Raw genomic sequence first — 20316 nt, forward strand, 5'->3', positions numbered from 1 at the left:
ATTGTTAATAATAACTTAAGGCTCCCATTTTTGAACTGAGAATCAAATTTCATACCTAATATTTTGGTGATTCTAGTGGCCCAAACTTCGGAGATGTCAGGTTTGATATATGCACGAATTAGATCCTCAAGGGTGACTGCTGCTAGAGAGTTTACTCCTGATGAGACAGTGCTGCACAAAAAAAGAATAAACATAATATTCATTAGTGTTAACATAAACATTGTAGTAGTAATGTTAAGACTATGCCACTTGTATATGTAGATTCACACATTTATACTTGATTGTGCAAAATTTTCTTAACTGAATAATTTAAAAGGTTTAATTAAAGAATTTAAAGAAGTAAATAATTTAATTTTAGAGAAATCAACTTCAAAACTAATTCATTTATACAAAATCGAGACGGATGCTTGGATCCATGGAGTGTCATTTTATGTATAGACTAAGGGTTTCAGTCTATATTTTTGCCTCATAATATTTTATGAGACAAAGAGTGTTGCAGATGCAATTAATACATTCCATTACAGTCATCTAAAAGTTAAACATTTAACGAAAACACACGTGCGGTGGAGGACATTTTTATAAAGCAAATACGGTCGCTGCATATAAACATATGTAAAAATAAATCAAGCAAAAGAATAAGTATCGGTCGCTGCATATAAACATATACACAGGCAATAGTCAGTTTTTTTGTTTATCGGAAAGCTTTTTTTTTTTACTGGCAGATACAAACACCCGTCCTCATATCATCATCCATCGCAGAAGACAGGCGTAATCAAAATTAAGATCTCACGAATACCAAGTCCCTGCCATTTATTCTGTTAAATCTCTACTATTAGAAGAACTAAAGAAAATATAAATCACGATGACTGCTAATGGATATGACCAATCCTCAATAACAGATAAATGTCATCCCCAAACCTATCGTAATCAGATGTTAAAAGAGGCTACCATTTTCTATCTTTTTAAGATAGAAAATAGTAGCCTCTTTAACATCACATCAGAAGGGGCAAACTTTTTTTTTTTTAATTAATGACGTGATAAATTATCACCTCTGTTTTTACAGGTGCCTCTTGTAATCAATGATCAGAATTCCAGAACATCACGATTGCATTAAATACGTGGAATCTGATAAATCTAGCCTCGCGATCCATGCCAATGACACTAGCCACCGAGCCCTCTGGAACTAGACGCGGTTATTCTAGATAAGAAATTTAAATATGACCTTCTCTTCCTGGAAATAAGTGAAACTTTACAAGCGTCGAATCAGAATCACTCTGTTGGTATGTATCCAAATTCTGGAAAGTGGTGACGATCAGATTCTCCATAATATTTTAATGATATATGAAACCTATGTAATAATGAATACTACCGTGTATTATTTCCTTTGAATCTATAATAGTGAGTTCTTTTGTAAACACGTGTTACATAACAGGTTTACCGCTTCCATTTTTTCCTTCTGACATACCGTAATTTCCTGGTAATAAGGATGCAATATGAGGCAATGCTTTTTTTTCTTTTAGTTGTATATGTTTACGTTTATTTACTTTATATAAAAGCCATTTGAAACTTGGCGAGTTTTTAAAATGGGATTGCTTATTATGTAAACAACAAAGCGAACAGTTTTCACTTTTTTTTATCTGTGTTAAAATTTTTTTTTAAAAATAATTTGATTTTTAGATCGGTCCATTTTCTGTATTCGAAGTAACAAAAAAATGGACATTTGGGCATTCCGAATTCTTTTTTGGTCCCGAAACCCCCCCCCCCCCCCTAACCACACATATATAAAACTGTAACTGATGAACACATTTGATAGTAAATTCACATACAAATACATATTAAGAAAATCCTTCAAAATGCGATGCTGCTCTGTTGGTTCAGACACTTATGATATATATATATATATATATATATATATATATATATAATATTCATCCAAGCTTGATTTGCTTCCTCAGTCTTAAGTAAAAGGCTGGTTATATTCCACTAATTCGCGCCCTACCCAAGGGCATATGAGTTGTGAAAATACTTTCTGAATGAATGCTGTGCCGAATAAAGCGGCCTTTTGCAGAGCTACCCAATTTTTAATCCATCTAACTCAAGTGCTTCTAGTTGTTTTTTCAATGTTTTAGGTATGGCGCCCAAAGCACCTATTATTATGGGAAAAACTTTCGTTTTCTCCAGATTTGTTCAACTTCGACTTGCAACTCGCGATACTTTGTAACTTTTTCAGTTTCTTTGTCGTCAATCCGACTATCTCCTGTTACTGATATTTCGATAAACAACACCGTTGTTTTCACTTTTTTCAACCACTGTTATATCGGGTGTATTACATTCCAAGCTTTTGTCAGTCTGGATTTTGAAATCTCAGAATATTTTAGCTTTTTCATTCTCAATCACTTTCTGGTGAACTTTATGCTTCCAATAGTCTTTAGATACTTTAAACCCGCGTACGTTTTACATAAATGCCAGTGAATTATCTTAGCTACGTTATAATGCCTTTTACGGGTACCCAATTTGTGCGATTTTGCTGCTCCCACTTATAATGTGGTCTACCGTTTCTTCATTTTCTTTGCACAATGTGCATTTACTGTCTTCTTGAATTTTTTGTATTTTTGCCTTCATAACATTGGTTTTAATGGGCTGTTCTTGTGCTGCAAAAATTACCGATTCTGTTTCTTTCTTTAGTGCTCCATCTCTCAGCCATTGCCAGGTCTAGTTGCTGTCAGCGCTGTCCTCTATGTCAGTGCTTCCCAAACTTCTGGATGTCAGGGTCCCCTTTGGAAAAATTAAAATATTTCACGGCCCCCCCCTCGAAACAGAATCGCAATATAGACATATATTATTATAATATTTATCTTATTTATATTCAATACAAAACATACACAGCGAATATTGCAAAAATCAAATGAAAATATTACATTTTTAGCATCTTACATCCACATTTGACATGACACATTATCTCATATTTTTATATAGGTAGATATATTGTTATTGTATATTTGTAGTACAAGTACATGAAACGTAAAACGATTAGTAATAAAGAAATAATTAAAAACATAAAAGAAGTTTAATAACAATTTAATGTGATGGATGTGTTTCAATACTGCTACACCAATATCAGGTGAAATATTTGAAACTCAATTCTTAGATTTCTGCTTTGAAATGAAATTTATATGAATAAGCATATATTTAATAATATTCATTAAGCGCCGAAATACGCAGTAAACAAAATTTGTGAATCCGCACCAATGTGTGATTTTTTTCCATTAAAATAAAAAAAATAACAAAAAAGAAATAATAAATAAAAATTAAATACGTTTCTTTTAAGATAAAAAAAAACTACTTAGTCTTAAAACATTTTAAATTTGTTTTCATTATTTCACGGCCCCCCCTCAACAAAACCTACAGCCCCCTCCCCCCAAGGGGGCCGCGGCCCACAGTTTGGGAAGCGCTGCTCTATGCTATGAAGGTATTTTCCATGCAATGCCTAATTTTTCCATCTTTCAGTACTCACTTTAACTTGTTTGGTTTTTTATTCCAATTTTGTATCCATGGGTTTAAATAAACCCTCTTTCCTTACCTCAATTAAAACATTTTTCGTTGCTTGCTGCAGATAATTATTCAGATTTCGTTTTTTCTTCTTCAATAACTTGCTTCACTTGTAATAATCCTCTGCCTCCTTTTTTTTGCGTGATAGATAGAGCCTATCAATGTCACTGCGAGGAATGAGGCCATGGTGCATTGTCATTAATTTTCAAGTGTTTTGGTCTAAATCCTCCACCTCTAGCTGGGTCCATTCAACAATGCCTGCTGAATATCTCAGAACAGATATGGCCCAGGTGTTAATTGCTTTTATCAAATTTCCAGCATTAAGCATTGACTTAAAAAGTTTCCTTAGTAGCCTTATGAATTCTGCTCTAGTTTTTTCTTTGATCTTATTGTGCAGAATTTCTGATGCTTCTAAAATTCCCAAATATTTGTAGCTATCTTCGAATTTTATTGCCTTAATTTTTTCACCATTGAGCAGCTCGATTTCGTTGAGATCTTCAAACTTTTCTCTTGTTATTCCAGCAATTGCGCATTTGTCTAAGCCAAAATCCATTAAGCGCAAATTGAGCGTAAATCAGGAACAGGAGGATATACTGTATATATATCCTCCTGTTCCTGATTTATGCTCACGCGTAGACCAACACATTTTACCGTGTAGGCAATCGGAACCGAAATCCTACGGAATAGGTTGGTTACTCCTTATGTCTGTAGAAGCGTGTGTTCACGGGGGCCGGTTTGCCTGTTTGCGGCAGGAAAAACCACAGATAAACTGGGGGGAAAATCCCTGCGGTCCACGCCGAAGACCGGCTAACTTGGCTATGTCTGAGAAAATCCTTAGCTCCTCATGTCAGCGACGAGAATCGAATGCAGGACACTCCTTTCCAAGGCACATGGTTGCGAAGCGCATAACCACTCGGCTAACCGCGCGGACGCAATAATCTACCATACTGTATTCTGTCAAATGCCATAGCAAAATCCAAAAGTATCATGATGTATCCATTTCCCTTGTCTAGTTCAATAGTAACATTATTATAGAATGTGAGCAAGTTGCTAAAACATTACCTTCCCTTAGTAAACCCATGTTGCTCATTGTAGTAGAGATTCACTGTCTACCCATTTCTGAATGCGAGCCCTAACCAATTTTTCTAAAATCTTCACCATCACTCTTGAGATACTAATTGATCTATTAGTGGATACATCCGTTTTTGCACCACCCTTGTGCAACTGGAATACCATACATTCTTATCCTATTCCTATTCCTCAAGAATCTTCTCTGCCTGAGACTCAAATTATAAAGCCTGGTCAAAGGAATAGCCAGTTCAGCTGAACACTCTTTTAGCACCCATGTTGATATCCCATCAGTCTCTATTGCTGAATTATTCAGTTTTTGCAACAGCTCTAATACTTTTCTTTATACATATAAGTATCTTCGAAAGACGTAGCAGTGAACTCAATATTGCATACACCAGTTGGAAGGCTTTTAGCAAAATAGGCACTCATTAGTTGAACAACCTCTTCTGAATCTGTCACTATCACACCATCTGTAGATCACACCACCAAGCTAGAATACTCATAACTGTTATTCTTTCATATTCCTTCTTTCTTTTACTTGCAGCTTACCGATAGAATTCTTGTGTGTTGTCTTTAGCTTGCAGAGCCAGTTTCTTTTCATACTCAGACTTAACTTTATGTACAACAGTTGTAACTATTCTAGCCTGCTGCATATAATTTTTATAACGGACATCATCCTTATGCAAACGGTATTCCTTCGACATCATCCTACTCCATTTATTCTTGGAACTCTCGGGACGCACATCGCATCATTTAAGTATTGTTTTAATGTTTCCCATGCACTGTTGATATTTTTTCCATCCATCAACCGATCCCATTCCACTGAACTCAGTATACTCCTCAGTTGGTCATAATTTCCTGCTTAGTAGTTCAGCATGTAACATTTTCTGAATGAAACATTCATAAATTTAATCACTTTCCAAGTGAGTATGGCATGATTACTGTCAACAACCGGAGACAGAATAGTTACGTCTTTAACTGAAACGCCCTCTGACACTACAATCAAATCTAACACTTTGACCTCAAGTTACTTCTTATTCTGTCGTATGCTACTTGAGGAAGTTGTCTCGCAACTGCTTAATAAATTCAGTTTCATTCTTCTCATGAGATTTTATTTGTAGACAATATTTGTAGACTTTTATAGACTTGAGAGGCCCAGGGTTATCAATGATATTATTTTAGAATGGTGTCCGATGAAGAGAGTACGGCAAACCCCTGCGCCATCTGTGTTCCCTAACCATAACTCAATACATTATCTGAAATAGTGTGAGTTCTAGCTAATAAAAATGTATACGTACATACATTCTTATTAGATCTTCATTGTTCTGAAATGTTGCAGAAAGAAATTTATTTTTTTGTTTATTTCTACACCATCATTAATGAACGTCAGGGGCTTGAACGAATAATTTAAAAGAATTTATCAGACCCATAATTGCATAAGCTTTGCTTTGTATTACCCACTAAACTTCGTCAAGTTTAACTTGTACATTCATTATACCCCAACCAAGTTATTCTGTCAGAATTCCTCAAATGGTTTCTTAACTAGAGGCGAGTTAGGCTGATCTCATTCAAGAATTGAAGGCTTTTTCTTCCCATAAATTCTTAACGCGATTTGCATTTTTTCGCACGTTCACGTGTGTGTGTATGACAACTGGTCTCATTCTTGAATAGTGAGATCACCCATTTCTTATTTAAATACGTTTCTTCCACCATGTAAGGCCACACTCATAGATATCCATGACATAATGGTATTTGAACCGAAGTAGAGGTTAAATAGTCAAATATAGAAAAAATTCTAAAATAGTCAAAACATCCATAGCCACCTAGTAATTATTAGAAACTTCCAAACTAGTATAAGTTATATTAATTGGGATTTATTTATTTACTTATTTATGAAATGTTGCAATTAAGGTAATAGACAAAATTAAACAAATGGAAAGAAAATCAATATACAGAATAGCGCGAATCGTTAATATTAATACAGCATGCAGAATATACGAGCAGTTAATAATGGGTTTTGTTTTCGTATTGCAGTTGTTATGTAATTTATCAGCTGTCTCTGTCCTTTCGTATTGCTTGCCGGTGATTGATGGAATAGTTGGAATGTGAAGTACTAGTGAATATGATTAGGGATTTCCATTAACCAGCAGAAGTAAGCCTCAATTCGTATTTAGTGTTCCATGAAAAATTATTTTACTTGATTCTTTGAAACGACAATCCAAGAAATTTTCTTCCGTATAAGACAATTGTAGTCGTACAGGGTCTATGGAAAGGTGCGTGGCATGTGTGCAGACCGGATTTCTCTTCTTTCTCTCTTACGAGCTACGTCACTACGGTGTTTTCCCTCACAGATTTTCTAAGAATCCCATAAAGTTATCCGCTCACATGGAACCACAAATAAGGATGAATGCTTACTTTTGAGCGATGTGTGAAAATACTTAATTAGATCCAGCAGTACTTCGAACCCCAACTATCCAATAATTACTGACAATCCATGCGAGAAGTAGAGACAGGTGATAGACTATTCAAACCTTCCTTGGCTTTTGTTTAATGTTCTCTGTTACCTTGATAATTATAGCTATTTAGACATAAATAACAAAACATGCAGAGAATGCAGTTTTTATTAAGTACACAATAAATCCAGTTAATCTAGCTTATTATCCTGTCGTGAAACTTTTAACATATTAAACACCATAATTTAACTGTCTGTCATAAGAAAATAAAAACTATAATTTTTTTAATGTCTAATTAGGGATTTAAAAGTCAAATACTAGATTACGTGTGACAATAATTACATGCAGTCACTTTATGGGACATCCTTACGGTAATAATACTAAACCTTAGTAAATTTAAGACACTGTCTGAAATCAGACAGCATCATGATAAAAGAAGAAGAAGAAACCTAATGTAAGAATTATTGATATTATGTAACAGTGTATATATATATATATATATATATATATATATATATATATACATACATACAGTATATACATACTGTATATATATACATATATATATATATACAGCCTACTTACCTCAAAGCACCGCTGAAAATTCCAGACACAAACAGTCCAGGCAGGCCAGGTAGGAATCCAAGAGTGTCCATAACGAACAGTGGGAAGAGCTAGAAAGTTAAATCTGATTTTAGGAATGACAATTTCTCCTCCCTCCTCCGTTTTGCTTAGAGATTATATAAAACATTTTTTGTTAAGCCATAGATTCTGCTAGTATTCTATTAATACCAAGATCTAAGCTAATAAGTTATACATTCTGACCTCTATCATTGATAATTATTCAACTTTTTGACTCATTTAACAGTTTTTCATATTATACTTCTTTGATTCGCTTTCAGATTTCTACATTGTATGAAAGTTTAAAGTTATATAAAAAATGCCATTTTGATCGTTAAAAGAAATAAAAACGCAGCATCGAGATGAAAATAGAAAAACATCAAGAAAAAATTCAACAGAACTAAGATTTAATGCATTTTTATACGGTACAATTTATAAAATTGTCATTTCTAAGACTATCTTATTATATAATTAATTTTAATCTATAAAATATATTACATATGAAAATGAAAAAGATATAAACGTACAAATTGCAAAATATTTAAAAATAACAGGTGTAATTAACTCTGTATTTAAACCAAACCTAGTTCAAAAAGAAATCAGACTAAAAGTATACAATACATTAGCCCTACCAGTTTTAATGTATGGAAGCGAAATCTGGACAATAAAACAAAAAGACAAACAAAGATTAACAACAGCAGAAATGAAGTTTATGAGAAAAACTGCAAAGTATACCCTATTTGATCACAAAAGAAATGAAGAAATTATGAAAGAATTAAACAGAGAACCAGTAATAGAAAAAATTAAAAAATATAAACATAAATGGATGGAACACGTTCAAAGAATGAAAACAGAAAGATTACCAAAACAAGCCTTAAAGTACAAGCCATTAGGAAAAAGAAAACCAGGACGTCCTCTTAAACGATGACTTCTAAGGCCGGAACAGGCCATGCTAGGTCTAAATCCTTGATATGCATGATGATGAAAATATATTATATTTAAGATCATATGTTTTCAATATGTTCATTATATTTTTGCACTTTGCAAAAACATAAAATAAGTGGCGCAATGTGGTGATTATGAGCCATCACTGCGTTGCATTACTTAAAAAAATTATCTCCGAGGAGATGTATATTCTCCTTTTTTTTAAAGATACCATTGACAAGACAGCACTGTTTCAAAAATAAATCGGCTAACTCATTTTATTCCACAAAGAAGTACAAGGACTCTTTTAACTAACTATTGGAAATCTGGTCATTCTCTATCCTCCACCATCATACTATACCTCCATAGCTCAGTCGGTTCCGATTACGGACTTTGGTTGGAAAGACCCGGGTTCGAATCCAGTCTAGAAGGCGAAGAATCTTTACCAGGACTCTTCAATTGAAGGCGAGCTAGTTGGTTTCATATGGCGGTGGAAAGGCTTTTCCTCCCAGAAAGGTTGGGTTTTTCGTTCCGGAACCAGGCAAATTGGCCATGAGAACATAGGAAACTGACAGACAAAAGCACATTATAACCAATAGTTTCAAACTGATTCTATCATGCTAAATGGAAGATGATGAAAATATATCAAACGTCTGCTCTGATGTTCATAATCGTAACCAGTATTATTTGTAAGTATACGAGAGGCATAACTCTTTGCCCCCCCCCCCCCCCCCCACGCGCGCACAATCCTACAAGAAGCTTCCAAAACCTTCTGAAAGCTCTATGGATTCTAGGCATGGCACTTAAGGAAATGAGTATTACTAGAAAGTCATGTTTGTTAAACATTAGTGTTCATAAAACATACATGAATACCTGTATTTAGTAGTATTAGTAGTCAATCATACTGACGTGTATGGCTCGCCGTAGGAGAGCATCTCGATATTCCATGGAATTCTGTCAGTTGTTGTGATGGGGATATTATGGAAAGCTTATCAGGTTTACATAAGTGTTTTCACTTATCCCAAATGGATCATCTAGATTCTAGACTTCATATCAAGAGTGTAGGACGGCTACGTTAATTCTAGAATTTTGTCTACCTCAAATCTGGCGTTAAAATGTCTGGCTTTATGGGATTGTAAGTGGAATTCTACAAATCCAAACTCGACTATCTGCGTAGAACTCTGCATAATGCAATCCATCATTTCGTATACGTTTCCATTGTTCCTAAATCCATGAATGATGTGCACACATTTACGTAAATGTGTGCACATGTGATTATGAATTTATGTAAAATCCCTTGGATGATCAGCTAGGGATGAGTGGAAAGATTACATCACAGAGTTTGGGAAAAGTGAAACTAAAATTAAAAAAACAAAAACAAGAAAGAATCTTTATAATACTATACAATTAATTAATTATTGATGCAATGAATATTTATATACGTGAAATATGAGATAAAACATACTTGGTCAGAAGATGCTACTTGCTTAGTAAGGATTGGATCGCAGTCGAAATATTTTGCAAATATGACAAGTCCCGCAGCGCTACTCACTAGTAATAGCAAGAACAGACCAGGGAGATTCAACCAAATGGTACTGAAAGAAATACCTAACACATTAGTTATTATATAAATGTATGGCAAAAAGTTTCTAAACCAAATGGGGAAAGGGAGGATTGGGCGCATCAACATCAACAAAGGAAGTAAAAATGTCTAAAAGAAGATCGGGATTAAAAAGTAAAAAAAAAAGTTCTTTAGTTTCAGTATATTATACATTCTTGATTACAAGTAATCAATAATGTATAAAAACAGTGAGGTACAAAAACAATGAAGCTGAGGAATTGGTTAAAGATTTATTTAACAAATGCTTTGATAAAAATTTAATTAATATGAAAATTATAATACATTTAAATCTTTCCTAACGACGTCATAAAGATGTTTATTTTCATTCAGCAGTTTCATGGTGCATTAGTGATACACATTAAAAAGTGCCACTTGGCATTAGCGCGTTGGAATTTTATAGTTTCAAAGACAAACCTTGTTTGCTAACTTGATATAAATAATAATGAATATTTATCACTCTTCCGCGAAATAAGCAGATTATATGAAAGTATTACTGCTGTTGTGCTTCTTTTTCACGTCAGAATTTGTCTGAAATAGCCCGTCATTTCTTAGCTATTTCAGACTAAACGGAATCGAATGTATATGCATCCTATGTTGGATAGAAATTATATTAAATGAATAAGGATCATCGTAAAAAACTGAATTTCAAATAATAAATAACGTAGCAACTTACAGGCGCTGCGTTTTCTTACAGAGCAACAATGAGCATGAAACTTATACTTTTGTAAAGAACCATCATTAAAGCTCAGGTACCAACTCCGTACCTGAGCTTTAAGGTAATACGTACGGATAGATAAGAAAATGAGATTTTAGCCTATTTTTGAATAGCAGTTACTTTCAGTTTCCTATCGCGCTGTGAAACTTGTTTTTCATTCCACATATGAATACAAATTGAGCTGACAGCTCTTGTCAATGGATAAGGCATTCTAGATATGATTTGTCGCATTATAATTAAAAAAGGCAATAACTACTTAGTTTATTTTCGTGATGTAACGAATGGAAGCCTTTTGTGGTTTAAGATTTTTACTAAAGAAATCAATGTGCATTTATTATGAGACACACTAACTCACTTTCGGTTGAAAAATATTCTTTTGAATATTCCTCGTATCCTAGACTAAATTTCTTACAGTCTAGGATGCGAGGCCTTTCCAACAGAAGGGTAAATGTCGCGACATCTTTGTAAATGCGTTATGGATACTCCACTAATGAAAAAGTAGTCGAAATTAATAAATGAGAGTTTTGAATTTTTTACATTGCAATTCCCTTCTTAAATTATGCAAGTTTTAGCATTTTTGTTTTCATGTGAAATGAAAAGCTGTAAATGAAACTAAAAAAAATGTTCATTCTTTACTCTGACACCACAAACAAATCATAACAAAACAATTCATTACATAAATCCTAAAGGAGGAAATAACTTCAAAATATTAGCTTACATTTGTGCTGCTTTGAGAGAGGGTAAGGTTAAATATCTCTGAACCATTGCTTGATTACATCCATATGTGGCAACCCAGTTGAAGTATCCCCCGATTGCCAAACCCCAAACTGTGTGGCGAACTGTCGGATCGACGTCGAAACTGCAATGCAAATACCAACAGTTCATTTAGCTACTACACATTTGTTTATATTTAACATAGCATATGTAAAGCATAAGGCAGAATATAAATGTGCAATTACAAATAGTTCTGATTAGATACTTACCAGGGTAGTCTGAAAAGTTCTCGGCCTAACAATGAAAAAACAAATTTATAATTTCAAAATTTTCATTTTTCAACATAATATCCCTTAAGACTAATACATTTATTCCAGCGATGCTCCAGCGCCATTATCCCGTCCCTGTAGTAGTTCTCAGTAAGATCTGCAAAATACCCCTTTACAGCTGCAATCACGTCTTGATTCGAAGAAAAACGCCGAGCATCGAGGAAGAGTTTAGTTTAGAGAAGAGACAGACGTCAGAGGGAGCCAAATCTGGGGAATAGTGTGGATGTTCCAACAATTCATAGTGCAGATCCCGTAATTTTCCCATTAGCAAAACACCTTTTTGAGCAAGTGCATTGTCCTGATGAAAGATGATTTTTTTCTTCTGCAAACCGGGTCTTTTCTCACAATTTACCTTTTTCAAGATAATTAATAAACAAAATGCCCTTAAGATACCAAAACACCGATGCCATGACCTTTCCTGCTGATGGAACCGACTTTGTCTTCTTTGGCGGTGAACAACCAGCTTATGTCCACTGTTTTGACTGCTGTTTGGATTCTGGTGTGCAATGGTGATTCCAAGTCTCATCCATAGTAATAAAAAATCGACGCACAAAATCAGTTTTATTCTTGTTAAAACGCTCCAAGCATTGTTCAGAATTTTTATGCGAGTGCGTTTTTGATCTGCTGTGAGCAAGCGCGGCACCAATCTTGCGCAAAACTTTTTCATTTGCAATTCTTCCTGGAAAATATCCTACACGTTCTTTTGAAATGCCTATAGTCTCAGCAATTTCACGGACTTTGATTCGCCAGTCATCCAATACCGTATAGTGCATTTGATCAATGATTTCTAGTGTTGTTACACTTTTTGGACGTCTACGTGGATCATCTTCAAGGCTGGTACGGCCACGTTTAAACTCGCAGCCCAATTCTTAATTGTCGAAAATGAAGGAGAAGAGTGCCCATAAACGTTTATGAACTTCGAATGAATTTCTTTTGGCGTGGGTTAAACCTTCTTTTACAAAGAATATTAGAACTTCAGGATACTCAATTTTATCCATTTCAAGGGATACAGACAACACTTTTGCGTCAGACAGCTGTATAAAACAAACTACTTGATAGAATGATTTGCAATTTCAAATGGATACTTATGACAGATGTACCAACGTAGAAAAAAAAAACTTACCGTTAGTGTTGCTATCGAGGCCGAGAACATTTCAGATCACATTCGTATTTACTCTGAGTAGTGCAGTATACACCAATGTTTCTGTATCGAAATTTCACATTACCATGGATTACAATTACACATAACAATACCTGCAGATAGTAAATGGAAAAAAATAACAAAAAGCTAATTAAGCTAATAAATAAACGAGGAACATAAGAGCAACTCATGGATCAGCAAAGATATTTTTGTATCATCCTGAGGTAAGTTAAAACCAAAACCCACAGCTTCGCAATCACTGATGCCAATAACAATTGTGCCGTCATTTCTTTTTATATTAGAGTAAGTATAGAACCTCAAAAGCTTCCTTAAATTCCTTATCAAAATGCTTGTAAGAAAAGAAACATGGTAAATGTTTCTGTTTTTGCTTGCCTATTTATTTATGTGTTCATTTAGCCAGTTGAGGTTACGCCTTGAAGAAATCGCTACATCGCAAGAACAGTATTTACATTTTGACTCATTCATCTCGTATTTAAAGATTCTTAATTTCTCTTACTGGTTTTAGGAATAAAAACTCTCATCAAAATGAATGCAATCTAAGACCTATCTAGCAAACCGTTGCCAATCTATACAGTATTAGCACTATGGGTGGGCTAAGGTCAGTTAATCCAGGAACTCTATTTTAGGCACCAAACTCAAAATATCATAGTCTTGCTTTACCTGGAATTATGATAATTCATTATTTAAAATTATTTAATGATTTAATACTGAACTGATAATTACTGTGTGTGTGTGTGTGTGTGTGTGTGTGTGTGTGTGTGTGTGTGTGTGTGTGTGTGTGTGTGTGTGCGTGCGTGCGTGCGCGCGCGTTCTATATATATATATATATATACACATACATATCATATATATAAAATCTCTGATGGGTTTGCCTGTTTAAAGGGAAAAAAAACTTCTTTAGTATCTAAAGCTAATAAAGCCTTGCCTAAAAATGGACTAATAAAGATCCCTTCTTAAGAGAAACGATTGAAAAACAGGGTATCTTTCTCAAGAAAATAACAATACAAAGGCCGTTTTGTTCAACACATTTAAATCTAATGTATCAAATGAATTGTTCAGTACCTTTTTTTTAAAGTAGAACTCATGCACAATAATTGTTTCTATTTGTAAATATACACATCAGCATTGTCACTGATATGTAAATCTATAAATCCAGATTAAGAGGAACTTGGAGAGACTGCAAAAAATAAAGGAATTAGTAATCGCTCGCTACTAACACCTTCAGTATTAATACTTATGTAGTGCTATTATGATACAGAAACTATTTAAAATGGTAACATGAGAGGTCATAAAACACTTAAATGCTTTTAGACACATGAGCTGCTTAATTCGATTTGGGTTTAAGTATCTAATCGAATGATAGCCAACGTCTTTGAATCCGGGCAAATTTTTTTTTCCCCTTTTTTGAAAGGCGTTAAAACGATTCAATACGCTGTATATAAACAATTTATTATTTCCCGGGCAGCCAGCTGCGATTTTAATATTTAAAATCTCAGTAGTAAGTAATTTTTATGAGAAATTATAATAAAAACAATAGAAAAAAGCACTAAGCTTCCCAAGCAATTGATTGCAGTGTTTATCATAATAAATTATCATTTTGATCAGTGCGGTCGGTGAAAATTTTAAGTGAAGATGCTGCATATATACAAAATAAGAAAAATAATTCATTTTTTCCTAATCAGTAACTAATTTATTAATAAGTAAATTTACATATGAACAAATTTGCTTTATTAAAAATATTATTTGAAAATAAAATCCATTCTTCTATTTTTGCCTTGACAAAATTTTTCAATAACCTTTTCATTAAAATTTGTAATTTGCGAAATCATGGTTTTTTGTTTTTTTTTTTTCAATTGAAAATTCAGTCTTGTATCTATAATAAATAAATAATTATATTTTAACAGAATAAAATAAAATTTATCAAAAATATTTTGCCCTCACCACGAACACACATCAACAATAAAAGTTTCGTATCCCACAGAAATTACGCGCGCAAGCATACAGTTTATCTGTAGCGACACTGCTTAACGAGCAGTGCCGGATTCACTTGTTACGTGCAGTGACAAGTGCAACTGACCGAACGTGATAATTCCGACACTGCGTTAGATCGCAGTGCATTTGTTTCGTAATCTAAAGCGCTAATCGAACAATTCCAATTATTAACTATTCAATCACTATCGAAACATCAGCTGTAACCTTTAACATGTTGCATTGCATTTATATAATGTTATAAGCATTGTTATTATTTATAAACACAAACAAAATTTAAATTTTTCGTTTTTTCCTTGGGGATAGCTGCAGTGTCGCAGCGCTTATGTACAAATCGCCACTGATTTTGATTAAGGAGACTACTGGAATACCGGCTAAAAGTTTTAGGGAAGTCATGTAATGTCAGCAGTAAACGAAGATGACGATGTGGAAAGATGTGGTGACATCTGTCGGGCAAATATCAACTTTATTAAACGAAATTCATTGTGACAAAAGAGTTTCCCTTTTCATATACATTACAATGTAGCAAGTGCAATAATTTTTATTATCAGTCGTATCCACATAATAAGAGATAAGGTTTATTTATTTTTTTTTTCATAATAGAAGCCCACATTTCTCGCTGTATCTAGCTATTAGGATACATTTAGAGCCCGATATATCCTGAATATGATTACAGAGAAGTAAGACTACTTTGTTATTGTTACTGATTATTATTACTTTATTTCTTGTGATACAGTATATTATTCTGAATAGTGCTTGATTCACTTACTTAAAGAATTCAATACGCTCTCCGTCTACATTTTTCTGCCACACATAATCGAATCCTCCAACATCCAGCGCTCCTTTGATGACAATAGCAAACATAGAAATAAACATCATGATTATTTGGAAAAGATCTGTCCACACTACTGCTTTAATGCCACCCTAAAAAAAAAAATAAAAAAATAATAAAAATTTTTTTTTTTTTCGCGTTAACCGAAGAAACCCCTCGTAGCACAAGTATCTCTTAAACAACAATTAATACTTAATATTAATTCCCAGTCTATCGCATTCTGCTTCAAATAACCATAACAGCATTTTACCATTTTAATTGACTGGATATGATTTTTTTTTCCTTGACAAAGAAAGTTTAAAGAACTCCTGAGTTTAAGGAACTACACTGAAGGATATAGTTTGTTTGTTTTCTTAGCCGTATAAATTATGGCAAAACTACTACAGTTATGAAAAGAGAGTTATATGTCAGTATATCTGTTTCTTTAGCTATTATAGTTTCCCAGCTATGCGGGATGAACTTACCGAAATACCAGGGAAAAAAAAAATCTTACTAACTTCTGAAAGAAGAGGCACTTCATATCCTAAATCGTAAGATCGAAAAGAGTTCGACTCGTATTTTGCTAAAATCAAGTTTTAAATTGAAAGATATTGAATGAAAGTTCAAGTGTCTCTTAGCTTAGCTTTTAAAACTAAAGACTTGAAAGTTATGACACCAAAAATTACGACAATTCCAGAGATTTTATTCATTAAAAACATCGAAAAGTGAGTCGTGTCAAGGGAGAAATAATTTAAAATAATTATCTCCACAATATGATAGAAGAATGTAAAAGAATTATTTGCACCTGGTATAGTAATAAAGAGAAAGAATAACAATTATTTTGACTTTGAAATGCTGATGGAAAAGACACATTTTTGCCACTTGTAATTGAGAAGAGTACTTCCTCTGTTATTTCAATGTAGTTTTCTTCGATGTGTTACGAATAAGAAGACCGAAGTTACTAAAAAAAAAAAAAAGTACATTTTCTTAAATATCTCTCAAGAAACAATTTAATGGGAAGGGGGATCTTGAATCTTCCTTGATACCCTCGTCACAAGGCAACTTCATATGCTCAGCGTCTAGTAAACTTACATATACTGGAAGATAAATATATCATTTCATTTCATTAATATTGACCAAAAATCAGACATTTTAAAATTGTCAATCCAGCAGATTGGAACACAACAGTTCTAACAACATTTGAAGAAACAGATACAAATAAAATAGTCTTATCATCTTAAACAAAAAGTATAAAGGGGAAAAGATATAAAAGAATGATTATAAAAGAAAATGAATTAACTTTACAACCGTTGGAAAGCGACTAATCCACAATGAAAGAAAGTAGAGATACTACAGAAATCAAGTTTCATACTATCCCTTCCTGAAAGCTTCTTAAATCTTACAAAACTTGCAATAGAATGGGTGAATTAGTTTTGGATGGATAAATTTTATAGGACTACCTCAAGTTTCATTCAGTCCAAAAAGACTTGTTACAGAAGACAGTCGCAAGGACTGCAAGAGTCATACTGTAGGAGTGGTTTTCTTTGTTTTTTAAACCATTTCAATTTGTGTCTTCATTAAGTTTGCCTCTTGTATAATGCTGGTTTCCAGAAGAGAAATATTAGTTTATAAACGGCGTTTTGGAAAAGGTTGGAAAGCCAGGGGACTATATGGTGTATTACTCAGGACATGAGACAACTCAAAAAAATGGAGTATCTTTCTTACTCCGGAAAAAGATGGCTAGGTATGTATTGGATTATAATCCAGTGAGTGACAGAATCATTTCTTTCAGAGTGAGTGGACATCCAATGAATATGACCATCATTCAGGTTTATGCACCTACTACAGAGGCATCAGAAGAAGACATTGAAGAATTTTATGACAAGTTACAAGAAGTGATAGACGCAGCACCAAAGCGAGATTTTATGGCTACGTATTGGAGATTGGAATGCAAAAGTGGGAGAGACTAAGGAACAAGGAATAACAGGTCATTTTGGTTGAGGTATTCGTAATACTGCAGGAAAGAGACTAGTTGAGTTTTATGCAGAGAATTCTTTGTTTGTTGCTAACACCTGCTTTAAACAGCACAAAAGAAGATTGCACACATGAATATCACCTGATGGACAACACAGAAATCAAATTGACTATATGCTTGGACAAAGAAGATGGAGAAGTGCAATTCAGTCTGCCAAGACTTTTCCAGGTGCAGACTGTGGAACAGACCATCAGTTATTAGTGGCTACTATACATGTGAAACTACGGAAACTAAAAACAACGCAAATGTCTATCAGATATGATCTTAGAAACATACCAACTGAATACAATATTAGCATACAGAACAGATTCAACACACTCAATTTGTGTGAAAGAGAACCAGATGAACTATGGGAAGAGATTAAAGATATAATTAAAACAGAAGCAAAGAAGAATATTCCAACAGTTTTTAAGAAGAAGTCCAAATGGCTGTCAGAAGATGCCATTAAAACTGCTCAGGAAAGGAGGAAAATGAAGGCCACATGAAATTTGCAGGAAGTACGGCATTTGAATGCAGAGTTTCAACGACAAGCCAGAAGAGACAAGGAAAATACTTTAACCAGGAATTCCAACAAATAGAAGACCAAAACAAGAAAGGAAACAAGAGATCTTTTCAAAAAGATCAGAGAACTAACAGGGAAGTTTAGTGCTAAGGTGACAATATTGAAACGTAAACACAAAAGATATCTTACAGAAGCTTCAGACATCAAAGAAAGATGGAAAGAGTATACAGACGCCCTTTACAGAAAGGACTCCAATATTACTGAGAAATTTGAAGAGCAGGATTATACACAGGAGCCAGTACCAATGGAGAGTGAAGTGAGGTGGGCACTGCAACAGCTATCCAGTAAGAAAGCACCAGAAGGAGATGGAATACCCATTGAGCTGCTCAAAGCCCTGGGAGAAGAGGCAGTTGAAATTTTAACAGCTCTTTGTCAGCGAATTTGGATCACAACTACATGGCCTAGGGAATGGAAAAATCAGTTTACATACCTTTATTGAAGAAAGGCGATGCAAGAGAGTGCGAAAATTACAGAACTATAGCACTGATTTCTCATGCAAGTAAAGTCTTACTTAAGATCATTCAGAAAAGACTGGAACCATTCATGAAAACAGAAATGCCAGATGAACAGGCAGGATTTCGAAAAGGCAGAGGAACACGAGATCAAATTGCCAATGTGAGATGGATAATAGAAAGAGCACAGGAATATCACAAGAATGTCTACCTTTGTTTCCTTGACTATAACAAGGCTTTTGACTCTGTAGATCATGTGAAACTGTGGAATGTGTTAAGAACAATGGGAGTCCCAGAACATTTCATTATCCTTCTGAGGAATCTTTATTATGAACAACAAGCTACTGTCCGAACAGATCTTGGAGAAACTGAGTATTTCACAATAGGTAAAGAGGGTGTAACAAGGATGTATTTTACCTGTTTAACTTATATAGCGAATACATTTTAAGAATGGCAGGGCTGGAGGAATCTCCAGTTGGAATTAAAATTGGTGGAAAAAACTTTAATAATTTGAGGTATGCAGATGATACCACCTTGCTAGCGGAATGAAAAGAAGATTTGAAGGAACTTATTATGAAAGTTAAAGAAGAAGGTGCTAAATATGGTCAAATCTTAAACTTAACTTCAAAAAGACAAAAGTTATGGCAACATGTGAACTTAATGATTTTGAAGTAGATGGGGAGAAAATGGAAGCAATTAACAATTTTGTGTTCCTAGGATCCCGAATTGATAAAGATAGTTATTGTACCGAAGAAGTTAGAAGAAGATTATTACTCGGAAAAAAAGCAATGACAAATTTAAGCAAGATCTTTAAAGATAAAGATATTAGTCTCACAACAAAAATCAGAATCGTGAAAGCAGTGGTATTCCCTGTGGTGCTGTATGGATGTGAAGGAGTAAAAGAAGGAAGATAGATGAATTTGAATTATGGGTTTTGAGAGGCTTACAAAGAATACCACTGATTTATTGGTCTGCAAAGCAATCTGGCTTTATACTGTCTATCACTGATTTATTGGTTTGCAAAGCAAACCAATAAATCAGTGATAGACAGTATAAAGCCAGATTGCTCCCTTGAAGCTACGAGCATTCATCAAGCAAAAATTGTCATACTTCGGACATGTTATGCGAGCAAATGACAATCTGGAGAAGATGATGATGCTTGCTAATGTTGATGGAAGCAGGAGAAGAGAAAGACCAAGAATTAGATGGGTGGATGGTGTTAAAGAAGCAACTGGAGCGCTTGGAGGTTCTGAAAGACATGGTCAGGGACAGATCGGAATGGAGAGTGTATGTTCGTGGAATCGCCAG

The 20316-nt window shown here is 34.1% G+C and overlaps 1 protein-coding gene across 4 annotated transcripts in view; it reads right to left on the reverse strand.

The window, feature by feature from the left end:
• The window catches only part of LOC150100369 (sodium-coupled monocarboxylate transporter 2-like), a 173427-nt gene that overhangs the window by 18459 nt on the left and 134652 nt on the right, over positions 1-20316 (reverse strand). For all 4 annotated transcript variants that reach the window (XM_090402435.1, XM_090402436.1, XM_090402433.1 and 1 more), the window contains 5 exons: positions 15918-16072; positions 11673-11813; positions 10084-10213; positions 7659-7747; positions 56-171 (listed from right to left, as the gene is read on the reverse strand). In XM_090402435.1, coding sequence (XP_090258561.1) covers positions 56-171; positions 7659-7747; positions 10084-10213; positions 11673-11813; positions 15918-16072 — 631 coding nt within the window. The remainder of the gene's footprint in view (positions 1-55; positions 172-7658; positions 7748-10083; positions 10214-11672; positions 11814-15917; positions 16073-20316) is intronic.

Source organism: Typopeltis vanoorti, chromosome 13, assembly GCF_054136105.1.
Source record: "Typopeltis vanoorti isolate ZY-2024b chromosome 13, IOZ_Tvanoo_1.0, whole genome shotgun sequence".
Taxonomy (NCBI): domain Eukaryota; kingdom Metazoa; phylum Arthropoda; class Arachnida; order Uropygi; family Thelyphonidae; genus Typopeltis; species Typopeltis vanoorti.